This window comes from Sorex araneus, chromosome 3 (assembly GCF_027595985.1).
Source record: "Sorex araneus isolate mSorAra2 chromosome 3, mSorAra2.pri, whole genome shotgun sequence".
NCBI lineage: Eukaryota > Metazoa > Chordata > Mammalia > Eulipotyphla > Soricidae > Sorex > Sorex araneus.
In genome coordinates, this window is record NC_073304.1 from 174,963,970 (window position 1) to 174,988,437 (window position 24,468).

Here is a 24,468-nt window from a genome sequence, read left to right on the forward strand (position 1 = left end):
GAAAATAAACCCACAAAACTAACATATTATGTATAATTGAATTAGCAGGAATTCAGAGAAGTGAAAGCAATAGCCAGTGACAGGAAACAGGGATATAGCCAGTAGAGATATTGCAAGCAAATGAGGAAAAGTATAGGGTTTCCAGAAAGGCTCACTCAGTTGAATATAATAGATATTTCCTGATTGTGGGTGGGTGAAAGAATGAAAATACAGATGAGAAACACCATTGGTGAAAACTGTATCTTGACATATGTTTATTTAATAGAAGTCCAAATATTCCTCTTACAGATAAACTATTTGCCTAACTATTTAAGATTGTAGGGGCTGGAGCAATAGCACAGCAGGTAGGGCATTAGCCTTGCACACAGCCGACCCGGGTTGATTCCCAGCATCCCATATAGTCCCCTGAGCACCGCCAGGAGTAATTCCTGAGTGGAGAGCCAGGAGTTATCCCTGTGTTGGGTGTGACCCAAAAAGAAAAGAAAAAATAGATTGTCTTACTCATGTAAAGTTGTAACATAACTGTGTGATTTCCAAGAGAGCTGTTAAAAATTTGCTTCCCTTATTCTTACTGGTTGGTAATGTTGCTGCTGTTGGAATTTTGTGCCACACCCAGTGGAACTACATGTTCTATGTGCTTGAGGGGAAATTCAGGATATGGGGCAGAATGAGGATTTTTTTTAATACAAAGTATGTGGTTAAGCCCAAAACATCACTTTCAGAGAGAACTTTAGAATCCCTCACGAAGTGCCTCTAATAGGTAGAGTCAATCCATCTGATCATTCCTAAGCAAACCGGAAAGCAATGTCTACCAATATTTCTGTCTGTCGAATCACTTTTCTTCACAATGGAGATGTGAAAAACTGCACCTCCAAGAAGTGCTAAAGCTGCGAAGATATTTATCTCTGTAGAGTAGAGTGCCTCTCCATGATCTAAAAGATTATTTTATGTATCCTGGCACACGAGACACTGAAGGATCGAAAAGAAGCAATCCATAAGCTGAACATGAAATTCAGTCCCTGTCCATAAGTAGTAAAGGAGTATCTTTGAGACCAGAATAACATGGAGATAAACTAAGAAATATGCTCATGTCTTTTGTGCCAACTGAGGAAGTTAAAAGGACACCAGAACCAAGAGCAGTGTCTCCAAGGCTGAGGACTGAGGCTTTGCATTTGGGAGCACAGGTGCCAGGCATGGCACCCCATGCAGGTATGCCCTCCTCAGAGTGAACGTCAGGGGACGAACTGAGGGAAAAGTATTGCAGGCACAGTCAGAGGTGGGGAAAGAACATAGAGTCTACCACATACCTACCAGGGTGCCTGATGAATGGGTTTCTGGGAAATCACATTATAGAGAAACAGAAGGGAAAAGTGACTAGAGGGGTATTCTGGGGCTGTCCTTACGAACATGTTCATGTTCACAGTAACGTGAAGTTTGTCAAGAAAAATTATCATTTACAGAGCTAATCTCTGAAAACGCAGAACTCTCTATTACCTCAAGCTTTGCAGGAAAAGGGCCTCATTTCTCACAAAATGTGTTAATGGCTTATCTTGGTTACATTAAGATTTTTTTAAATCTGTGGCTTTTTCACACTCTAGAGAGAAGGTGTATTTCACAAAAAAATGTAATGCAGGGAAAATGTAAGGCCTGGAAAAGGACCATCAAATAACCAAGAGACAACAATTTTAGCATCAAAAGTTAAGGACTGACATAATTTGATGCATACCTTCCTCAAAGGGAATAGAATGTGGTCCATGCTAATTTTTCTTGGAAGTCATTTTCAAATAAACCCACTTCACATAATCAATGACCACAGAATATTAACACAATGCGAATGCTTGCTCAACTAACAGCTATGAGCTTTTGTGCAATCTAGCTCAATTACTAAGATCTGATATAAGATTTACAGGGAACAAAACTAGAGAGCAAATCTTTGAAAGAGATTCTAGTTTTATGTATAAAAAAAGAGAGAGCATAATGACAGTATCCCCATAACCTAAGTGGTTCTAAACTGCAGCAAAGGGGGGGTGAGGTCGTTACCTTTTCCCTAAGGTGTTTCTCAGTACATTCTTTACATCCTTATTTCTCAAACTGTAGATCAGGGGATTCAGCATGGGGATCACTGTGGTATAGAACACAGAGGCCACCTGCTCCTGGGCCATGTTGCTGGAGGATGGCTTAAAATACATAAAGATGACAGAGCCATAAAAGACCCCGACAGCAGTCAGGTGGGAGTCACAGGTACCAAAGGCTTTGGACCTGCCCTCAGCAGAAGAGATCCGAAGAATGTTAGCAATAATAAAAACATAAGAGATGATAATGGTCGAGGTTGATGTCAGCACATTGAATCCACCCACATAGATCACCAGAAGCTCATTGACATGGGTGCTGGAGCAGGAAAGCTTTAGAAGAGGGAGTATGTCACAGAAGTAATGGTGGATGACATTGTCCCCACAGAAGGAAAGCTTAGTCATTGCAATTGTGTGGGCTAAAGCACCCCATGTCCCCATGGTATAGACCCCAATCACCAACATATTGCACACCTTTGGGGACATGGTGACATTGTAAAGCAGAGGATTGCAGATAGCTACATATCTGTCATATGCCATTGCCGTTAACATAAAACACTCTCCAATACCAAAAACACAAAAGAAAAAGAGCTGTGTCATACACTCAGAGTAGGAAATAACATGTTTTTCCCATATAAAGTTTTCTAAGAGTTTTGGAGTAACTACTGAGGAATAAAAGAGGTCTAAGAATGACAAATTACCGAGGAAAAAGTACATGGGAGACTGGAGCTTGGAGTTGAAAGCGATCAGGAGGATCATGCCCAGGTTCCCCACTACAGTGACCCCATAGATGCCTAGAAACAGGAAGAAGAGAGGCAGCTGGAGTTCTGGCCGGTGTGTTAATCCTTCCAGAACAAACTCCGTCACGGAGTGATTGCACGTGGTCATTTCCTTCAGGAGACAGGGGACGTATGACTAGGAAAAAGAGAAAACACAGAAATTAAAAAAGGGGCATATATTAGTCTGCTAATGAGATTAAGTAGTTGGACATAAGAGAACAAAGCATGATCATGCAATTGAAACATATATTGTCTAACAAACAAGAGATTGCACTTGGGAGACTTCAAAGATTACTAGTATTGGAACCACTAGGCACCAAACAATTACAACTGTCTTGGATGATATCTTAAAGCATCGACATATCATTGATCTTGTTATCAAAGATTTATTTTTAAAAAAGTATTTCCATGGCTTCATAGAACCTTTTTATGTTTGGTTCCTGTTCAGTGATGACATTTCCTCCGGCAACAAATGGCCAAGGAATTAACATATACAAGACAAGGATGACATCCAGGGAAATTCAGGCCATGACTAACACATTTATGTGGTCTTCAACTTCATTCTGAGTTCCTGCAGCCCTGGGAGTAGCTGGTTCTCTCTTTCTCTCTTCGGAAAAAAATTTTGACTGCATTAAGTCTATGGTTTTCTCTGATAAAGGCACAAGCAGAAAGAAAAAGACAGATTTCCCCTCTGCTCCACTCTGCCAACAGACAGGAAACTGAAACCTCAGTTCTTCATTTCCCTGGCACTGTGAGGATCTGGTCAACCAACGAGGCTGAACACTGTTATTATAGGCTAAGGATGTTAAGTAGATATGCCATGTCACAGGGAAGCACTGGAAAAGAAGACTCAGAATCTGTCTATGTACTTGAACATTTTCAACGTTTATGGCTTTTCTTTCTTTGTAATGTGAGACAGTCTCACACTGTCTGCCAAATGGCTCAGCATTCTCTGCTCCCTACTTGCTGTTTTGGTCTACTGTGATCATCAATGCTAACGTAGAAAAAGAAAGAGAGAGAGAGAAAGAGAACGAGAGAAAGGACGCAGACAGAAACAGAGAGACACAGAGGGACAGAGAGACATTGACACAGAGACGAGATAGAGACAGAGAAAGAAATCCAAGGGTGGCAATTGGAAACAAAGAAGAAACAAAGCCTTGTCTCACCATCTCTAAAGTTGTGTTTCTGCTCCAGCTGTGTCATGCAGTCACTGTGTCTCTTCAGGGAAAGCCCTTCCACTGTGCTTTCAACTAAAAAGAACAGACCTGGGTAATCTGTAAGATCTGTTAGAGCACTAAGGTTTAGAGACAATGGATGAATGATTATCTCTTCCCCTTCCATTCCTTTATCCTGTGCCTCCCTTTCTAAGCAAGGGAATAATTGTATGTTTTATTTGCAGCACTTAGGCCTCTAAGGAGATGAATGATCCCAGAATTCTCCAAGTACCCCAACATGCAAGAAATATTCTCAGAGGGGAAATTCCCCACAGAAGATAAAAAGCAATTATCAAGTTATATCTGCATCCAAACAAAAGCCACACTCAGAATGAAGGAATTATCAATGTACATGATTTTCACTTTCAAAGAGAAAACATTGGACAGAAAATGGTAATGACTTACGTCTGAAGGACTGAAAAATGATCAAATGGACAGGCAGAATTTTTATGAGTCTGTTCTCCGTCTATTCAATATATAATCCCAGCCTCTGCTCTGTGTTCCTTGAATCATGGCACATTCACAACTTCTCTATCATATTCCATTGCCCTTAACATAAAATATTCTCCTATAGTAAAAACACAAAAGAAAAAGAGCTGGGTCATACATCCTGGATAGGAAATAACATTTTTCTCCCATACAAATTTTCCTAGGAGTTTGGGGGGAACAACTAAAGAATAAAAGAGATCTAAAAATGACAAATTACCAAGAAAAAAGTACATGGGAGAGTGGAGCTTGGAGTTGAAAGCGATCAGGAGGCTCATGCCCAGGTTCCCCACTATAGTGACCTCATAGATGCCTAGAAACAGGAAGAAGTGAGGCAGCTGGAGTACTGGCTAGTATGCTAATCCTTCCAGGACAAACTCAGAGACAGTGAAGTGATTGCACCTGGTCATTTCCATCAGGAGACAGGAGATGTGTGACTAGGAAAAAGAAAAACTACAGAAATTAAGAAAGTGCCGTTCATTAGTTGGATGATGATATTAAGTTGTGGGACAGAAGAGAAAACATGATCATGCAGTTGAAACATGTATTGTCTAACAAACAAGAGCTGGCCCTTGGGTGCCTTTAAAGATAACTAGTATTGAAACCACTAAGCATGTAACAATTGCAACTGGGATGATATCTTAAAGCATTGGCATATCATTGGTCTTGCTATCAAGGATTTATTTTTAAAAAGTACTTCCTTGGCTTCATAGAACCATTTTATGTTTGGTTCCTGTTCAGGAAGGACATTTCCTCCAGCACAAAAGTCCAAGGAATTCACAAATACAAGACAAGGATGACATCCAGGGAAATTCAGGCCATGACTAACTCTAACTTTAGGTGGTCTTCAACTGTATTCTGAGTTACTGGAGCCCTGGGAGTAGCTGGTTCTCTCTTTTTCTCTTTAGAAAAAAATCTTTGACTGCATTAAGAGTATGATTTTCTCTGATGAAGGCTCAAGGAGTAAGAAAAAGAGAGCTTTTACCTCTGCTCCACTGTGCCAATATACAGGAAACTGAAACCTCAGTTCTTTCCTTCCTTGGCATTGTGAGGATCTAGTCAACCACGAGGTTGAACGCTGTTATTATAGGCTAAGAAGGTTACCTACATAGACCACATCACAGGGAAGGACTGGAAAAGAAGACTCAGAATCTGTCTATTGCCTGAATATTTTCAAATTTTATGGCTTTTCTTTTTTTGTAATGTGAGATAGTCTCACACTCTCTGCCAAGTGGCCCAGCATTCTCTGACCCGTACTGCCATTTTGGTCTAGTGTGATCCTCAGTGTTAACATTGCAAAAGAGAGAGAGAGAGAGATAGGGACAGAGACAGAAGCAGAGACAGAAACAGAGGGACAGACAGACAGAGATAGAGACACAGAGACAAGATTGAGACAGAGAAAGAAATCAAAGGGTGGCAATTGTAAAAGAAGAAGAAACAAAGACTTGTCTCACCATCTCCAAAGTTGTGTTTCTGCTCCAGTTGTGTCATGCAGTCACGGTGTCTCTTCAGGGAAAGCCCTTCCACTGTGCTTTAAGCTAAAAAGAACGGACCTGGGTAATCTGTAAGCAATTATCAAGTTATGCCTGCATCCAAACAAAAAATACACACAGAATAAAGGAATTACCAATGTACATGATTCGTACAGCAGGAGAAAACATTGGACAGAACATGGTAATGACTTATGTCTGGAATGATTGGGAAATGATCAAATGGACAGGCAGAATTTTTATGAGGCTGTTCTCCATCTATTCAATATATAGTCCCAACCTCTGTGCTGTGTTCTTTGAATCATGGCACATTCACAATTGCTCTTAGATTTCTAATCATTTTTCCCCTCTATTTATTTTTTTTACTGAATCATTGTGAGATAGAGATATTACAAAGTTTTTCATGGTTAGGTTTCAATCATACAATGTTCTAACTCTCATCCCTTAACGGTATAATTTCACAGCACCAATGTTCTTTTTACCAATTACTACTTGGCACCGTGTAATCCCATCAATGGCCAACATCCAGAGACTATAAGACCTAGCTCCTGGAACTGACATCTAATAGTCTTGTTCTCCTTCTTGGAGAAACTGACAAGCTACCAAGAGTCTATTAGCCACGGGATAGCCTTGCAAGCTCCCCATGGTGTATTTATATTCCGAATACAGTAAAAGATATACACATACCTCTGGAGAGCCTAGCAATCTACTGAGAGTATCCTGCCCGCACAGCAGAGTGTGGTAAGCTACCTGTGACATATTCGATATGCCAAAAACAGTAACAATAGGTCTCATTCTCTTGACCCTGAAAGAGCCTCCAATGGTTGGGTAGACAAGTAAGGAGAGGCTGATAAAATCTCAGGGCTGAGTGTAATAGAGATGTTATTGGTGCCAGCTCGAGTAAATCAACAAACAATGGGATGACAGTGATACAGTGACAGTGAAGACCAATTAACAGAAATTCTCCCATTCATGGTGAAAACTCTCACAAAAATGGGTTTTGGAGGAACTTTCCTCAAGATATTCAAAGCCATCTACCACAAACCTATGGCACGTATTATCCTCAATGGGGAAAAGCTAATGGCCTTTCTTCTAAGATCAGGGACAAAACAAGGATGCCCACACTCACTACTGGTGTCAATATAGTACTGGAAGTACTTGAAATAGCTGTTAGGCAAGAAAAAGATATTAAGGGCATCCAGGTAGGAAAAAAAGAAATCAAACTCTCACTATTTGCAAACGATATGATACTATATCTAGAGAAGCCTAAAACCTCTAGTAAGAAACTCTTAGAAACAATAGACTTGTACAGTAAAATTGCAGGCTATAAAATCAATACCCAAAAATCCATGGCCTTCCTATTTGAAAACAATGAGACAGAGGAAAGGGACATGAAAAAAACAATCCCCTTCAAAATCATGCCCCAGAAAATCAAATACCTTGGAATCAGCTTAACTAAAGAAGTAAAGGATCTCTACAAAGAAAACTATAAAATGCTACTCCATGAAATAAAAGAGGACATGAGGAAATTGAAACATATCCCCTGCTTATGGATAGGGAGAATCAACATTGTCAAAATGACAATACACCCCAAAGCATTATACAGATTCAATGCGATCCCTATAAGGATACCCATGGCATTCTTCAAAGAAATGGATCAAGCAATCCTGAAATTCATATGGAACAACAAATGCCCACAGATAGCTAAAACAATTCTTGGAAAAAAGATGATGGGAGGCATCACCCTCCCCAACCTTAAACTTTACTACAAAGCGGTAACAATTAAAACAACATGGTATTGGAACAAAGGCAGACCAGCAGATCAGTGGAACAGGGTGAAATATCCCTACAAACAACCCGAAATGTATGGTCATCTAATCTTTGATAAGAGAGCAAGAAATGTGAAGTGGAACAAGGAAAGTCTCTTTAACAAATGGTGCTGGCATAACTGGACAACCACATGCAAAAGAATGGACTTAGACCTCGAACTGACATCATGCACAAAAATCAGATCAAAATGGATTAAAGATCTCAACATCAGACCACAATCCATAAGGTACATCGAAGACAACGTCGGCAAAATCCTCCATGATATTGAAGCTAAAGATATCTTCAAAGATGACACGTATCTGAGCAACCAAGTGGAAACATAGACAAACAAATGGGACTATATTAAACTAAGAAGCTTCTGCACCACATAAGATACAGTGACCAAAATGCAAAGGCAATCTACATAATGGGAAAGGATATTGACCCAATACCCATCTGATAAGGGTTGATATCAAGGGTATATAAAACACTGGCTGAACTCTACAAGAAGAAAACATCCAACATCATCAGAAAATGGGGCGAAGAAATGAACAGAAACTTTTCTAAGTAAGAGATACGAATGGCCAAAAGGCACATGAAAAAATGTTCTGCATCACTAATCATCAGGTAGATGCAGATCAAAACAACTATGAGATACCACCTCACACTACAGAGAATGGCACACATCCAAAAGAACAAAAGCAACCGCTGTTGGAGAGGATGTGGGGAGAAAGGGACCCTTCTACACTGCTGGTGGGAATTCCGACTGGTCCAGCCCCTCTGGAAAACAATATAGATGCTCCTCAAAAAACTAGATATTGAGCTTCCATTTGATCCAGCAATACCACTTCTGGGAATATATCCCGGAGAAACAAAAAGGTATAGTCGAAATGACATCTGCACTTATATGTTCATTGCGGCACTTTTACAATAGCCAGAATCTGGAAAAAGCTCGAGTGCCCGAGAATAGATGACTGGTTGAAGAAAGTTTGGTACATCTATACAATGGAATACTATGCAGCTGTTAGCAAAGATGAAGTCATAAACTTTGCATATAAGTGGATCAACATGGAAATTATCATGCTAAGTGAAATGAGTCAGAAAGAGGGACAGACATAGAAATATTGCACTCATCTGTGGAATATAAAATAACAGAGTTGGAGACTAACACCCAAGAATAGCAGTATATAATATAAGGAGGTTGACTCCATGGCTTGGAAGCTGGCCTCACATGCTTGAGGAAATGCAGCCCGAATAGAGAACGGAACACCAAGTAAAATGTGGTTGGGGACCCCGCGTGAGAAGAGAGAACCATGCTGGAAGTAGACTAAAGACTGAACACAATGGCCACTCAATATCCCTATCGCAGACCACAACACCAAAAGGAGAGAGAACAAAATGGAATACCCTGCCACATGGGTTGGTGGGGTGGAATGGGATTAGAGGATGGGAGGGATACTGGGTTCATTGGTGGTGCAGAATGGACACAGGAGGGGGGGATGGGTTCTCAAACATTGTATGAGGGAAACATAAGCACAAGGATGGGTAAATTTGTAACTGTATCCTCACGGTGACTCAGTTATTAAAAAATAAATAAAAGAATAAAAATTTTAAAGTTAAAAACAAGATAAATTCTCCTAGGATAATGAGTAAGGTTTCTAATCACTTGTATCACTGTCATCCGTTGAGCTTCGATTTGCTCGAGCGAGTGCCCGTAACGTCACAATTTGTCTCTGTCCCGTGCTAGTGCAGCCCAATGATTTCTGCTTGCTCCAGAAACAGGAAGAGCCTCACATTGTTCATTCAGGGATTTGACAAAGAAATCTGACTATCTAGTTGGTGGGCGACCACGTGGTCTTCTGACGTCCCATGGAATCCAGTCGATAACAGCTCTAGTCTGGCGGTCGTCTCTGAATCGCATTTCATGACCGGCCCATCATTTTGGATGCCTTGGCAAATGAGACAGCGTCCCTGATGCTTGACCATCGACAGAGGTCAGAACTCCAATCCCTTCTCTCACTTGAGTGAGATGTGATACTCCTAGCATAGGTCTTTCGATTCTTCTTTGGGATACCCAAATAGCATTCTCATCCTGTTTGCATAGGGCCCAGGTCTCGGAGGCATATGTTAGTGCAGGAAGAACGGTGGAATCAAAAAGATGTGCCTGGAGTCGGAGGTTCTTCGTCCTCTTAGCCACTTCTTCGACAATGTTGAAGCCATTCTACGCTGCTCTCTTCCTCCTGCTCAGTTCTGGCGCCAAGTCGTTCCTCATGTTGAGTGCATTCGGAGATATCCGTTCCATAGAGAGCAAATAAAGCTTCAGGGACTAGTTTGTTTTTCATGAGCAATTGTTTATAATGAGAACAAATATATCTAAATAAAATGTCTCCTCTCTCCTCTGTATACGTTTATTGGATTTGAATAATTGTATTAGAAATTTATCTCCCAAATTTACATGTAACTTCAGTAGCTCTATAGTACTTTACGGATCAAAATTTGATGTTTTCCTGATAAGATAAAGAAAGAGATACTAGGAAGTTTAGCCTCTTCATTTCCTTTACCATTATACTGGTGCTACAGAAAGTTGACGTGTGGCTCAGGGTAGAGGATATGTCCCACATGTATGAGGCCCAGAAATGGATCCCTGGTACCACATGGAAACACATGTGGGAGTGATAAATATAAATAAAAGGATTGAAATTGGGAGGATAGTATCATTTTCTGATTCAAAATGACATGAATGTCTATGTAGGAAATTTAAAATCCTTCTGGAACTAAGTGGTCACAGCAATGCTGCAAGATATAATTTTAATATACAAAAGTCAATTTATTTCACATTAAAGACTGAGTAAGTGGAAGTTGAACACACACTGCTGTAGCCTTAGGCCAACAAACAAAGGGAATTCTTAACTATATAACTGATAAAAAGGTATATGGTCTACATACTGAGTTATAGAATATGATAGAAAAATGCAAAAGAAGTCTATGACAACGTAGGAGCTATCCACGAACATGAGGAGGGAGAACCAACACTGTGCAGGTGTCATTTCTCATGGATGAGTTTTCTATAGATAGATGTCAATATACTTGTGGATCCAGTGTGTCCATAAAAATTTCAACAAGTACTCTTGTGGAAATTTACAAAATATGTAGGAAGTTCTGGGCAAAAGAACACACAACCACCTAATTCTTGAAATAAAGGAGCAAAGTCAAAAATTAGGCATACTACCACTTAGAGGTCGCTTAAACTAGAGCAATCAGGAACGTCTGGTCTCAGACCATCTGCCTCAGCTGGCATCACTGCTCCTATTTCAGAACAGGGGGCAGAGTATCCCTGACATTGGGTAGGTCCCAACAGCCTCAAGACCTGACCTGCACCTTGTTAAGGGCCCATACAACAGCTCATGGTGCCGCACGGCAGATCTATTCAACAACGGGCACTTTGCTCACAATTATTCTTCCTGTCATTTGGTGAAGACGGGCCAACAATAAAGACTTCACTCTAACCCCACAGCATCTGCCAAAAGGGGTGGCTTACAAAGTATCATCACTACCCCCCAACACAGCAAGAATACTAGAAAAAAAAGGAAAAAACACACAGGAAGGAGCACTCCAAATTCAATGCGTGAAGACAGTATCAACAAAGACATGAACACCAGCTAGTTCAGTAAGTTCTCAAGTAAAGTCTTTAGTGACACCATGATGAGAGTATCAATGAGCTCAATGGTAACAAGGTAATTAGCAGAGCATAAAGCATTAGAGTCAATTTTTTAAAATAATAGTGCAATCAGAAATGACAAGAATAACATGGTAGAATATGTATGTATATGTATGTATCTCTGTCATCCTATTGCTCATTGATTTGATCGAGCAGGCACCAGTAACATCTCCATTATGAGACTTGTTTTTACTGGTCTTGGCATATCAAATATGCCACGGGTAGATTGCCAGGCTCTGCCTTTCAGGCGAGATACTCTCAGTTGCTTACTGGGCTGTCCGAGAGGGGCGAAGGAATTGAACCTGGGTCAAGCGCGTGCAAGGCAAACGCCCTACCCACTGTGCTATCGCTCAGCTGATATGTATATATATATATGTGCATATATAGAGATAGATAGATATATACCTATACGTATATGAACACTGAACAGAAGCTATGAACAGCAGAGTTAGCAAAGGACCAAGAAGCCCCAATATGAGAGGGAGAAAATGTTGAGGAAGCAGAATGTGGAAAATAGTCTGAAAATATGTGACCAGTATATTAGTGAACTATGCAATGAGTACAAAAGAACATATGAGTAAGAACCACAAGAGTCCCTGTAAACCAGGAAGACAAATGTGATGAAGAAGTAATTGCAAAAGATATCATCCATATGAATTTCCCAGAGAATTATAGGCACCAAGATCTAAGAGAAAAAGTGTTTCAGTGAAAATAGATCCAATTAGGAAAACTCCAAGCAACATTATACTCAAAATTTAAAAATCCATAATTAGAGACAGAAAACAGAAAGCATCAAGGTAAAAGTGGAACTTATATACAAATGAAAACCCACAGACATACAGCAGACCTATCATATGAGACTCTCGGAGGCAGAACAATATGGAAAAATACAGTGCAAAAATCCAATAAAATGAAAACCTCCACAAGAATATTCTACCAAGCTGCCTTAGCATTCAGATTTGAAAGAATGACACAGAACTTCAAGAAATCACAACATGTTAGAAATTTCACAGCCTTGAGACCAATTTTGTAAGAAACTTCCCAACATGTGCTTTGAGTATGGCACTCAAGAATGGTGCATAATCTTTTAGATAAAGAAAGCTCAAAAACTTATAGCAACCAATCATCACAAATTGACTAAACGTATTTACTTACTTATAATTCTGTTTGCCATTCCTTTCCATGGGGCAAGTAATAGGAAATAGAGTTGTTGCACTGACAAAGACCTCTGGAACCCAGCCACAGCCATGCTCAAGGCCACTCTCCACACACTCGGACTAGCCTCATGCATGAAGGAACCGGCAGAGGAACCCAGGTGTGTGGGACCCAGGTCTGATATCTCCAAGACTGCTCAGATCAGGACTGGGCCTCCTACACCCATATTTTGCAGTAGCTAGGCAGTAACACCCACAAAAAGCCCCCAGTGCCATGCAATCCCAACAATGGCCAAAATCCAGAGACTATAAAACAAAGCTCCCGAAAGCGCAGTACCTCTTATTGTCTAGTTCTCCCTCTCGGAGAACATGGCAAGCTACCAAAATTATCCTGCCCACAAGACAGAGCCAGGCAAGCTCCCCCTGGCGTATTCAATATGCCAAAAATAGTAACAATGATGGGTCTCATTCCCCTGACCCTGAAAGAGCCTCCAATGGGGCATTGTTGGGAAAGACAAGTAAAGAGAGGCTGCTAAAATCAGGGCTAGGATGAATGAAACGTTACTGCTGCCTGGTTGAGCAAATCAATGATCAATGAGATGGCAGTGATACAGTGATACAGTGATACTGACCAAGGGATCAGGCTGGAGGGTGGGTGGAAACTTGGCAAAAATGGTAATGGGACTGGTGTTTAATACTATGCCTGGAACAGATCTATTATGACAAATTTGTAAATCACAGTGTCTTAATAAAAACATTTGTAAAAAAAGTCTAGTCTTAAAACAAATACATAACCAGAATAGAATAGAGATGTGAAATAAATTCCTAAAATATTAACTGATTATAAAAGAGTAGAGATTATTCAATAGAAAAGAGACAGTATTTTCAACCAAGTTTTCTAGAATACTGAAAGCCCACGTGCAGAAAAAAAAACAGAGACACAGACTCCACATCTTTCATAACAATTAATTTAGAGACCATAATTACAACAAGTAAGCATTTTCTTTGCACACAGCCAACGGAGCTTTGATGCCAGCCCTGCATGTGATCCTCTGAGCTCTGCCAGGAGTCATCCCTGAGCACTGAGCCACAAGTTGAGCATGTGCTTCTGAGTACAGAGTCACCAGGTATCACCAAAAGACAAACAAAAATTCCTATCCACCATATAAATGTAAGTGAAAATATAAAAACAGTACAGATGCTTCGATAGCCTAAGACAAGAGTCAGATAAAACTGCAGTTGAATGAGTTCTAGTGTCCCATCCCTCTGGACTTGGTCAACGTGGGTAGCCAGGAGAGGGTGCTAGAGTGAAAAGGAGAAACAAGAAGACACAAGAAGAAAGTGACAGACACAGACAGACACAAGAATGGGAGCAAGCTCCAACTTTATTTCTCTTAAGCTAGTCTTTTATACTTGATTATATGAGGAAGTGGGCAGAATGGGAAAATAGCAAAGAATGCAAACATTAAACGAAACTGGATGTGGGCCCTGGTGCCAATTTCTCTGGGCATTGTTCTGCAACCTTTCCCAAGAAGCAGTTATTCCTTAGTTACAGGTGAGTTTGTACTGACATATTGGTTCCCAGGCATGGGTTTCTGGCCATTCCCAGGCATGGGTTTCTGGCCATTCCCAGGCATTGGTTCCCGGCATTCTAGGATGAGGCAACCACCAAGTTATGAGATAAATATAAAGACATTAGAATTTATTCCTTGAAAAGCTTCTGCACTGGCCCGCCCGCGGCAGCAGGACAGCTCCGAGCACCCCAGCCCCACCGGGCAGGTCCCAGTCATTCGCCCACAGCGCCTGAGCCCGCCCTCCCGTGTCCAAACAGGTTAGGGGCGTATCCTCTCATTAGGGGGCGTGGCCTCAAAGTGGGCGTGGCCTCTTTCCGGAGCACAGGCCGCCAACGCGGCCGCAGATATTTTTTTACCATTCCATGCATTGTCCTTTGGCCACAACTGATAGAACTCATTCCTCCGAAGAACTCCCTGATAATCTTAGTTACTATATGTTAATACTCAACTAACCTAGCCTATCCTAACTTCACGAAAACTGTCAATGAACACATCAACTTGCACACAAAAGTCCTTTGTCAAAAGAGCATAGCCCAAAATCTTCAGTTGAGGTTCCTCCCAAGCTAACAAGAGCTCCAGATAGTAAAGCCCATAACTATATGAAGAAACAGAGAAAATCCCCACCACCAGGACAGAGCCAAGAAAATATCTCACTAACCTCAGCAGTGACCTCCCAGAAATACACCCTCCTATCAGATAAAGAATTCAGAGAGGAAATTGTGAGGATGGTTCACGAACTCAAAGAAACTATGGAAAGAACATCCAATAAATTAAGGGAGGATATGGATGCAGCATTGGAACGCTCCACCAAGATAATCCAGGAAGAAATGAGAGCAGAAATTTCAAAGCTACGAACAGAAGTCACACAACTAAAAGAATCAGTAGATGAAATGAAAAACTCTGTAGGAGCCCTCAGTAGTAGAATGACTACAGCCAAAGACAGAATCAGTGAGCTTGAAGATGAGCTGCACAAAGCATATAGGGAACAACAAATAATGGCAAAAGACCTCAAAATGGCTCTAGAGCGAGTTAGAGTCCTAGGGGATGACCTCAGGAGAAACAACATAAGAATCATGGGAGTGCCGGAACCACACGGAACCAATCCCAATGAAAAAAACACCATTAAAGACATCATTGCTAAAAAATTCCCAGAGCTAGAGAATGCGGACATCCAGATACAAGGAGTCCGAAGGGTGCCAGCTAAAAGGGACCCAAATAGAAAATCCCCAAGGCATATCATAGTCAGAATGATGGATGCCGTGGATAGAGACACAATACTGCAAGCAGCAAGATCAAAGAAGGAGATCATATACAAAGGCGCACCCCTTAGATTCACAGCAGACCTATCAGAAGAAACCCTCCAAGCCCGAAGACAATGGTGGGATATAGTGAAAAAACTTCATGAAATGAATGCCTCACCAAGAATACTCTACCCGGCTAAACTCTCAGTTAAACTTGAAGGAACCATACACTATTTCATGGACAAGCAACAGCTCAGGAACTTCATAGACTCAAGACCAAATTTAAAAGAAGGACTCAAAGGGCTACTATAAGACAAGGAAAAAGACCTATAAGAACAACAAACCCTATAGAAAAATGGCACAAAATCCCATGACAATAATTTCTCTTAATGTTAACGGGTTAAATGCACCAATCAAGAGGCACAGAGTGGCAAAATGGATTCGGAAACTAAACCCAACTTTCTGCTGCCTATAAGAAACACATCTGAATAGCCAGAACAAACACAAACTAAAAATCAAAGGATGGAAAACAATCCTGCAAGCAAACAGCCCCCTCAAAAAAAAAGCGGGGGTGGCCATACTAGTATCTGATAGCATTGATTTTAGGCTGAAAAAGATCAGAAGGGACAGCAAAGGTCATTTTATATTCATCAAGGGATATGTACAACAGGAAGAAATCACACTCCTAAATGTATACGCACCTAATGAACGACCAGCTAAATACTTAAAAGAACTCCTAACAGAATTTCAGGAGGACATAACTAGCACCACGATAGTAGTTGGAGATTTCAACACTGCCTTATCACCTCTGGATAGATCGACAAGAACAACACTCAGCAAGGAAACGATGGCCCTGAAGGAGACAGGGCTATATACCCCAAAAAGAAAGAATACACATTCTTTTCCAGCGCATACGGAACGTTTTCCAAAATAGACCATGTTCTGGGCCACAAATTATACCTTAATAGAATTGGGAAGATAGAAATTGTATCAACTATCTTCTCAGACCATGATGCACTGAAGATGGAAGTTAATCACACACAGATGCAGAGAACCAAATCAAACACTTGGAAATTAAACAACTCACTAGTGAACAATGAGTGGGTCATGGAGAAAATCAAGGAAGAAATCAAGAGATACCTCGAAACAAATGAGAATGAAGACACAAGCTACCAGAACCTATGGGATGCAGCTAAAGCTGTGTTAAGGGGAAAATTTATAGCTCTGCAAGCCTTCCTCAGAAAGGAAGAAAGGGCCTATAAAGATAGCTTGACTTCGCAGCTCAAGATCTTAGAAGAGGATCAGCAAAAGGAACCCAAACCAGATCGAAGGAAAGAAATAATAAAACTTAGAGCAGAAATTAACGATATGGAAACCCGAAAAACAATCTGTAAGATCAATGAAACAAAGAGCTGGTTCTTCAGAAATGAAAAGGGGGACATCACAACAGAAACCAAGGAGATTCAAAGGATCATCAGAGACTACTTTGAAAGTCTGTATGCCACGAAACAAGAGAACCTAAAAGAAATGGATGAATTCCTTGACTCCTACAATCTCCCAAGACTGAGCAAAGAAGACGTGAAATACCTGAATAGGCCCATAAATATCAAGGAAATCGAAACTGTAATCAAAAGTCTCCCCAAACACAAAAGCCCAGGTCCAGACAGATTCACTGGCGAATTCTTCCAAACATTTAAAGAAGACCTGTTGCAAGTTCTCCTCAAGCTTTTCTAGGAAATCTAAAAGACAGGAAACCTTCCGAACAGTTTCTACGAGGCACATATCTCCCTAATATCAAAAGCAAACAAAGACACCACTAACAAAGAAAACTATAGACCAATATCCTTGATGAACACCGATGCGAAGATCCTCAACAAAATACTAGCAAATAGAATCCAACAATTCATCAAAAAGATCATACACCATGACGAAGTGGGATTCATCCCAGGGATGCAAGGATGGTTTAACATTCGGAAATCAATCAACATAATCCATCACATCAACAAAAGTAAAGATAAAAACCATATGATCATATCCATAGATGCAGAAAAAGCATTTGACAAGATCCAACACCCATTCATGACAAAAACTCTCACCAAAATGGGTTTTGGAGGAACTTTTCTGAAGAAAGTCAAAGCCATCTACCATGAACCTATGGCAAGCATTATCATCAATGGAGAAAAATTAAGGGCTTTTCCTCTAAGATCGGAGACAAGACAAGGATGTCTACTCTCACCACTTCTTTTTAATATAGTACTGGAAGTATTAGCAATAGCCATCAGGCAAGAAAAAGATATTAAGGGGATTCAGATTGGAAAGGAAGAAATCAAGCTCTCACTATTCGCAGACGGTATGATACTATACCTAGAAAAACCTAAAAGCTCTAGTAAGAAACTCTTAGAAACAATTGACCTATACAGTAAAGTCGCAGGCTATAAAATCAATACCCAAAAATCCATGGCCTTCCTATATGCAAACAATGAGACAGAGGAAAGGGACATGAAAAAAGCAATCCCGTTCACAATTGTGCCCCAGAAAATCAAATACCTTGGAATCAGCTTAACTAAAGAAGTAAAGGACCTCTACAATGAAAACTATAAAACGCTACTCCATGAAATAAAAGAGGACATGAGGAAATGGAAACATATCCCCTGCTCATGGATAGGGAGAATCAATGTTGTCAAAAGGGCAATCCTCCCCAAAGCATTATACAGATTTAACGCGATCCCTATAGGGATACCCATGGCATTCTTCAAAGAAACGGAGCAAGCAATCCTGAAATTTATATGGAACAATAAACGCCCACGGATAGCTAAAACAATTCTTGGGGAAAAGATGATGGGAGGCATCACCCTCCCCAACCTTAAACTCTACTACAAAGCGGTAACAATTAAAACAGCATGGTACTGGAACAAAAGCAGAACTGCAGACCAATGGAACAGGGTGGAATATCCCCACACACAACCTCAAATGTATGATCATCTAATCTTTGATAAAGGTGCAAGAGATGTGAAGTGGAGCAAGGAAAGTCTCTTTAACAAATGGTGCTGGCACAACTGGACAACCACATGCCAAAAAAATGGGCTTAGAACTCGACCTGACACCATGCACAAAAGTCAGATCAAAATGGATTAAAGACCTCAACATCAGACCACAAACCATAAGGTACATTGAAGACAAGGTCGGCAAAACCCTCCACGATATTGAAGATAAAGGTATCTTCAAAGATGACAAGGAACTAAGCAATCTAGTAAAAACAGAGATCAACAAATGGGACTACATTAAACTAAAAAGCTTCTGCACCACAAAAGATACAGCGACCAGAATACAAAGACTATCTACAGAATGGGAAAGGATATTTACATAATACCCATCAGATAAGGGGTTGAAATCAATGGTATATAAAGCACTGGTTGAACTCTACAAGAAGAAAACATCCAACCCCATCAAAAAATGGGGCGAAGAAATGAACAGAAACTTTACCAAGGAAGAGATACGAATGGCCAAAAGGCACATGAAAAAGTGCTCTACATCACTAATCATCAGAGAGATGCAGATCAAAACAACCATGAGATACCACCTCACACCACAGAGGCTAGCACACATCCAAAAGAACAAAAGCAACCGCTGTTGGAGAGGATGTGGAGAGAAAGGGACCCTTCTACACTGCTGGTGGGAATGTCGGCTAGTTCAGCCCTTTTGGAAAACAATATGGACGATTCTCAAAAAATTGGATATTGAACTCCCATTTGACCCAGCAATACCACTGCTGGGAATATATCCCAGAAAAGCCAAAAAGTATAGTCGAAATGACATCTGCACTTATATGCTCATCGCAGCACTGTTTACAATAGCCAGAATCTGGAAAAAACCCGAGTGCCCTAGAACAGATGACTGGTTGAAGAAACTCTGGTACATCTATACAATGGAATACTATGCAGCTGTTAGCAAAGATGAAGTCATGAACTTTGCATATAAGTGGATCAGCATGGAAAGTATTATGCTAAGTAAAATGAGTCAGAAAGAGAGAGACAGACATAGAAAGATTGCACTCATCTGTGGACTATAGAATAATAGACTATAAGACTAACACCCAAGAATAGTAGAAATAAGTACCAGGAGTTTGTCTCCATGGCTTGGAGGCTGGTCTCTCATTCTGGGCAACTCAGAGAAGGGAACACCAAGTAAAATGTGGTTGGAGGTCATGTGGGAAAAAGATGATGCGGGCCGAATATAGACTAGAGACTGAACACAATGGCCACTCAACACCTTTATTGCAAACCACAACACCTAATCAAAGAGAGAGAACAAAAGGGAATACACTGCCATAGTGGCAGTGTGGGGTGGGGGGAGACGGGACTGGGGAGGGGGGGAGGGATGTTGGGTTTACTGGTGGTGGAGAATGGGCACTGGTGAAGGGATGGGTTATCAAACTTTGTAAGGGAGAAACATGAGCACAAAAATGTATAAATCTGTTACTGTACCCTCACATTGACTCACTAATTAAAAATAAACTATTAATTAAAAAAATAAATGCTTCTGCACTGCCCTGAGAAAGACAATGCCAAGTTTAAAAAAACTATAAACGCAGGGTGGGAGGAAATCTTTACCATACAACTTCTGAGAAAGGACAGGGGTCTGATATACACAATAAGGACAGGGCAATGGAATACTATGCAGCTGTTAGGACAGATGAAGTCATGAAATTTGCTTATAAATAGATAAGACATGGAGAGTATCATGCTAAGTGAAATGAGTCAGAAAGAGAGGGACAGACATAGAAGGAGTGCACTCATCTGTGAAGTGTAGAATAGCATCACATGAGGCTGACACCCAAGCACAGTAGATAAAAGGGCCAGGAGGATTTCCCCAAAGCTGGAAGCCTGCTTCATGAGCAGAGGGAAGCAGGCAGATGGAATAGAGAAGGGATCACTAAGAAAATGATGGCTGGCCAAAAGGCACATGAAAAAGTGTTCTGCATCACTAATCATCAGAGAGATGCAGATCAAAACAACTTTGAGATACCACCTCACACCACAGAGACTAGCACACATCCAAAAGTACAAAAGCAACCGCTGTTGGAGAGGATGTGGGGAGAAAGGGACCCTTCTTCACTGCTGGTGGGAATGCCGACTGGTTCAGCCCTTCTGGAAAACAATTTGGACGACTCTCAAAAAATTAGATATTGAATTCCCATTTGACCCAGCAATACCACTGCTGGGAATATATCCCAGAGAGGCAAAAAAGTACAATCGAAACAACATCTGCACATGTATGTTCATCGCAGCACTGTTTACAATAGCCAGAATCTGGAAAAAACCCGAATGCCCCAGAACGGATGACTGGTTGAGGAAACTTTGGTACATCTATACAATGGAATACTATGCAGCTGTTAGAAAAAAGGAGGTCAAGAATTTTGTAGTCAAGTGGATGGGCATGAAAAGTTTCATGCTGAGTGAAATGAGTCAGAAAGAGAGAGACAGACATAGAAAGATTGCACTCATCTATGGTATATAGAATAACAGAGTGGGAGACTAACACCCAAGAACTGTAGAAATAAGTACCAGGAGGTTGACTCCATGGCTTCGAGGCTGGCCTCACGTTCCGGGGAAAGGTCAACTCAGAGAAGCGATCACCAACTACATTGTAGTCGAAGGCCATGTGGGGGAAGGGAGTTGCGGGTTGAATGAGGGCTAGAGACTGAGCACAGCGGCCACTCAACACCTTTATTGCAAACCACAACAGCTAATTAGAGAGAGAAAACAGAAGGGAATGCCTTGCCACAGTGGCAGGGTGGGGTGGGGGGGAGATGGGATTGGGGAGGGTGGGAGGGACACTGGGTTTACGGATGGTGGAGAATGGGCACTGGTGAAGGGATGGGTTCCAAACTTTGTATGAGGGAAGTATAAGCACAAAAGTGTATAAATCTGTAACTGTACCCTCACGGTGATTCTCTAATTAAAAATAAATAAATTTAAAAAAAAAATAAAAAAAAAATAAAACTGAGCAACTCAGTAACTGAGGAAAAAAAAAAGAAAATGATGGCTGGAGGAATCAGTCTTGATGGGAGATGTGTATCGAAAGTAGATAATGGAACAAACATGATGACCTCTCAGTGTCTGCGTTGCAAGCTTTAATGCCCAAAAGCTGAGAGAGAGTATGGGTAATATTGTCTGCCATGGAGGCAGGGGGAGGGTGGGAAAGGGGGGGTATACCAGAGATATTGGTGGTGGGGAATGTGCACTGGTGGAGGGATGGGTGTTTGATCATTGTGTGATTATAACCCAAATTTGAGAGCTTGTAACTATCTCACAATGATTCAATTTTAAAAAAAGATGACTACCTTTACAGACATCTCATCAAACATGTGTGGTGCATTCACTGCATGAGCCCAGAGTGGTGAGCACAAACACCTGCCTGTATTGTGCCCCTTCGGGCATATTCTGGATTCAGTGCCTGTCCTGTGCCCTGTGCCTTAGTCTATTGCGCTGTAGCACTGTCATCCCATTGTTCATCAATTTGCTCGAGGGGGCAACAGTAACATCTCCATTGTGAGACTTGTTGTTACTGTTTTTTGCATATAGAATACCCCACGTGTAGCTTGTCAGGGTCGGCTGGGTGGGCAGGATACCCTCAGTAGCTGCCGGAGTCTCAGGTGGGACAGAGGAATCAAACCCAGGTCGACCACGTTCAAGGCAAAAGCCCTACCCACTGTGCTATGGCTGGCTGGAGTGATAGCACTTCGGGTGCCTTAGTCTATCCATAAAAACTCTCCGTCTTAGGTCATTTAACTTTTTAATTTATGTTGCTTACAAAACCATTTAAAAAGACAAAAATTGAATGAAGAACTATGAAAGTCATCTCACCAATCATATGAATACATGCCCGAGCCCACACACACACACACACACACACACACACACACACACACAAAACGCAACACAAAGTCATATGTAGAGACAGTCAAATAAACACACAAATCCACAGGTATGGATATACATGATTTCATTTAAATAGTCATAAGGAAGCCTTCATGAAAAAAAAGAGTATTCATGAGAAGGAAGTGACTCAAGCTTCAATGGAAGAACTTTCTAAACTTCAGATGAGAGTTTCCAGTAGTTACTGGGGAGGTCAGCTGGACCCACTATTAACTCTTGCTGAGTACATGAGAGACCTGCTGAGACCTACTGTCTCCTGAGAGAGAAGAGATGCTCTTAGGTCTGTCCACTTCTTTTGTGTAGCTTGTTTGCTTTTCTATTTTGCTGAAGAGTTTTAGTTTATTATCAAACTTTCAAAACAGGCTTCAAACTGAAAACAATTCTCCAGATCAATTCTGGTTGGTAAAAAATAAAGAATTTTCCTCCCATAATTTTCAACTGTTTTAAATTTATTGCAACTAAACTGGTTTATGATAAGAGTCTTAATGTTCTTATCCTGACCCCCAAAAGTGGTAATAATGTGAGGTAAATAATGTGTTAAAGTAATAATGGTAAATGTTTAACAATCTACATATCAAATCATTGCATTAAGTCATGTCATATATCAATTGTATCCTGATAAGTCTAGTATATACATTGAATAACTTGACTTCATAAAAAAATTCCATAGCTCTTAAAAAACAGAGAAAATTTTTTCTCTTTAAATTTTTTTAAATGAATCACCCTGAGGTACAATTACAGGCTTACAAACTATCGTGCTTACATTTCAGTCATGCAATGATCAAGTACCCATCCTTCAACCAGTGCCCAATGTCTACCAATATCTCTGTCTGTTGAATCACATCAGAGATTTACTCGCTTTTCTTCACAATGGAGAAGTTAAAAAACTGCAACCTCCAAGAAGTGCTAAAGCTGTGAATACATTTATATCTAGAATATAGAGTGCCTCTACATAGTCTAAAAGGTTAGTATATGTACCCAGGAAAACCAAAGCTACACGGAAGGATCAAAAAGAAACAATCCATTAGCTGAACATGAAATTCAGTCCCTATCCATAGGGAGGAAAATAGTATCTTTGGAACCAGAATAACATGGAGATAAACTAAGAAATATGCTCACTGACTTTTGTGCCAACTGAGGAAGTCAAAAGAACACAAGAACCAATAGCAGTGTCTTCAGGCTGAGGACAGAGGTTTTGCATACATGGCAACAGGGTGCCATGCATGGCATCTCTTGAAGGTATACCTCCTCAGAGTGAATGTCAGAGAACGAACTGAGGAAAAAGTATTGCAGGCACAGTCAGAGGTGGGGAAAGAACATAGAGTCTACCACATCCCTACCACGGTGCCTGAAGAAAGGGTTTCTGGGAAACACCATCTACAGAGAAACAGAAGGGAAAAGTGACTAGAGGGGAAATCTGGGGCTGTCCTTAGGAACATGTTCATTTTCACAGTGACTTGAAGTTTGTAAAGAAAAATTATCATTTACAATGCTAATCCCTGAAAACGCAGAACTTTCTGCTACTACAAGCTTTGCTGGAAATGGGCTTACTGACAATGTGTTAATGGCTTACCTTGTGTTAGATATTAAGATTTTATTAAATCTGTAATTTTTTTCAAATTCTTGAGAGAAGGTGCATAGTAGAAATAAATGTAAATGCAGGGAAAATGTAAGGCCTGGGAAAGGACCATCAAATCACCAAGAGACAAATTATTTTGGACTCAATAGTCAAGGACTGACATAATCCGATCCATAGCTTCCACAAAGGAAATAGAACATGGTCCTTGAAAATTTTCTTGGAAATCATTTTTAAATAAATCAACTTAACAAATCAATGACCACTGAATAATAACACAATGTGAGTACATGCTCTAGTAACAGCTATTAGATTTTGTGCAATCTATCTCAATTACTAACATCTCATACATGTTTTACAGGGATCAAAACTAAAGAGCAAATCTTTGACAGAGATTCTAGTTTAATGCATTCCAAAAAG

At 40.6% G+C, this 24,468-nt stretch overlaps 1 protein-coding gene across 1 annotated transcript; it reads right to left on the bottom strand.

The window, feature by feature from the left end:
* Positions 1–2,036: 2,036 nt before the first annotated feature.
* LOC129403593 (olfactory receptor 8D1-like) lies at positions 2,037–2,957 on the bottom strand. Its single transcript, XM_055132760.1, has one exon. It carries the CDS (start codon positions 2,955–2,957, stop codon positions 2,037–2,039), a length of 921 nt encoding a protein of 306 aa, XP_054988735.1.
* Between the last annotated feature and the right edge of the window lie 21,511 nt (positions 2,958–24,468).

Excerpts from the sequence above, each read along its gene's own strand:
- LOC129403593 (XM_055132760.1), bottom strand. The coding sequence starts at position 2,957 with ATGACCACGTGCAATCACTCCGTGACGGAGTTTGTTCTGGAAGGATTA.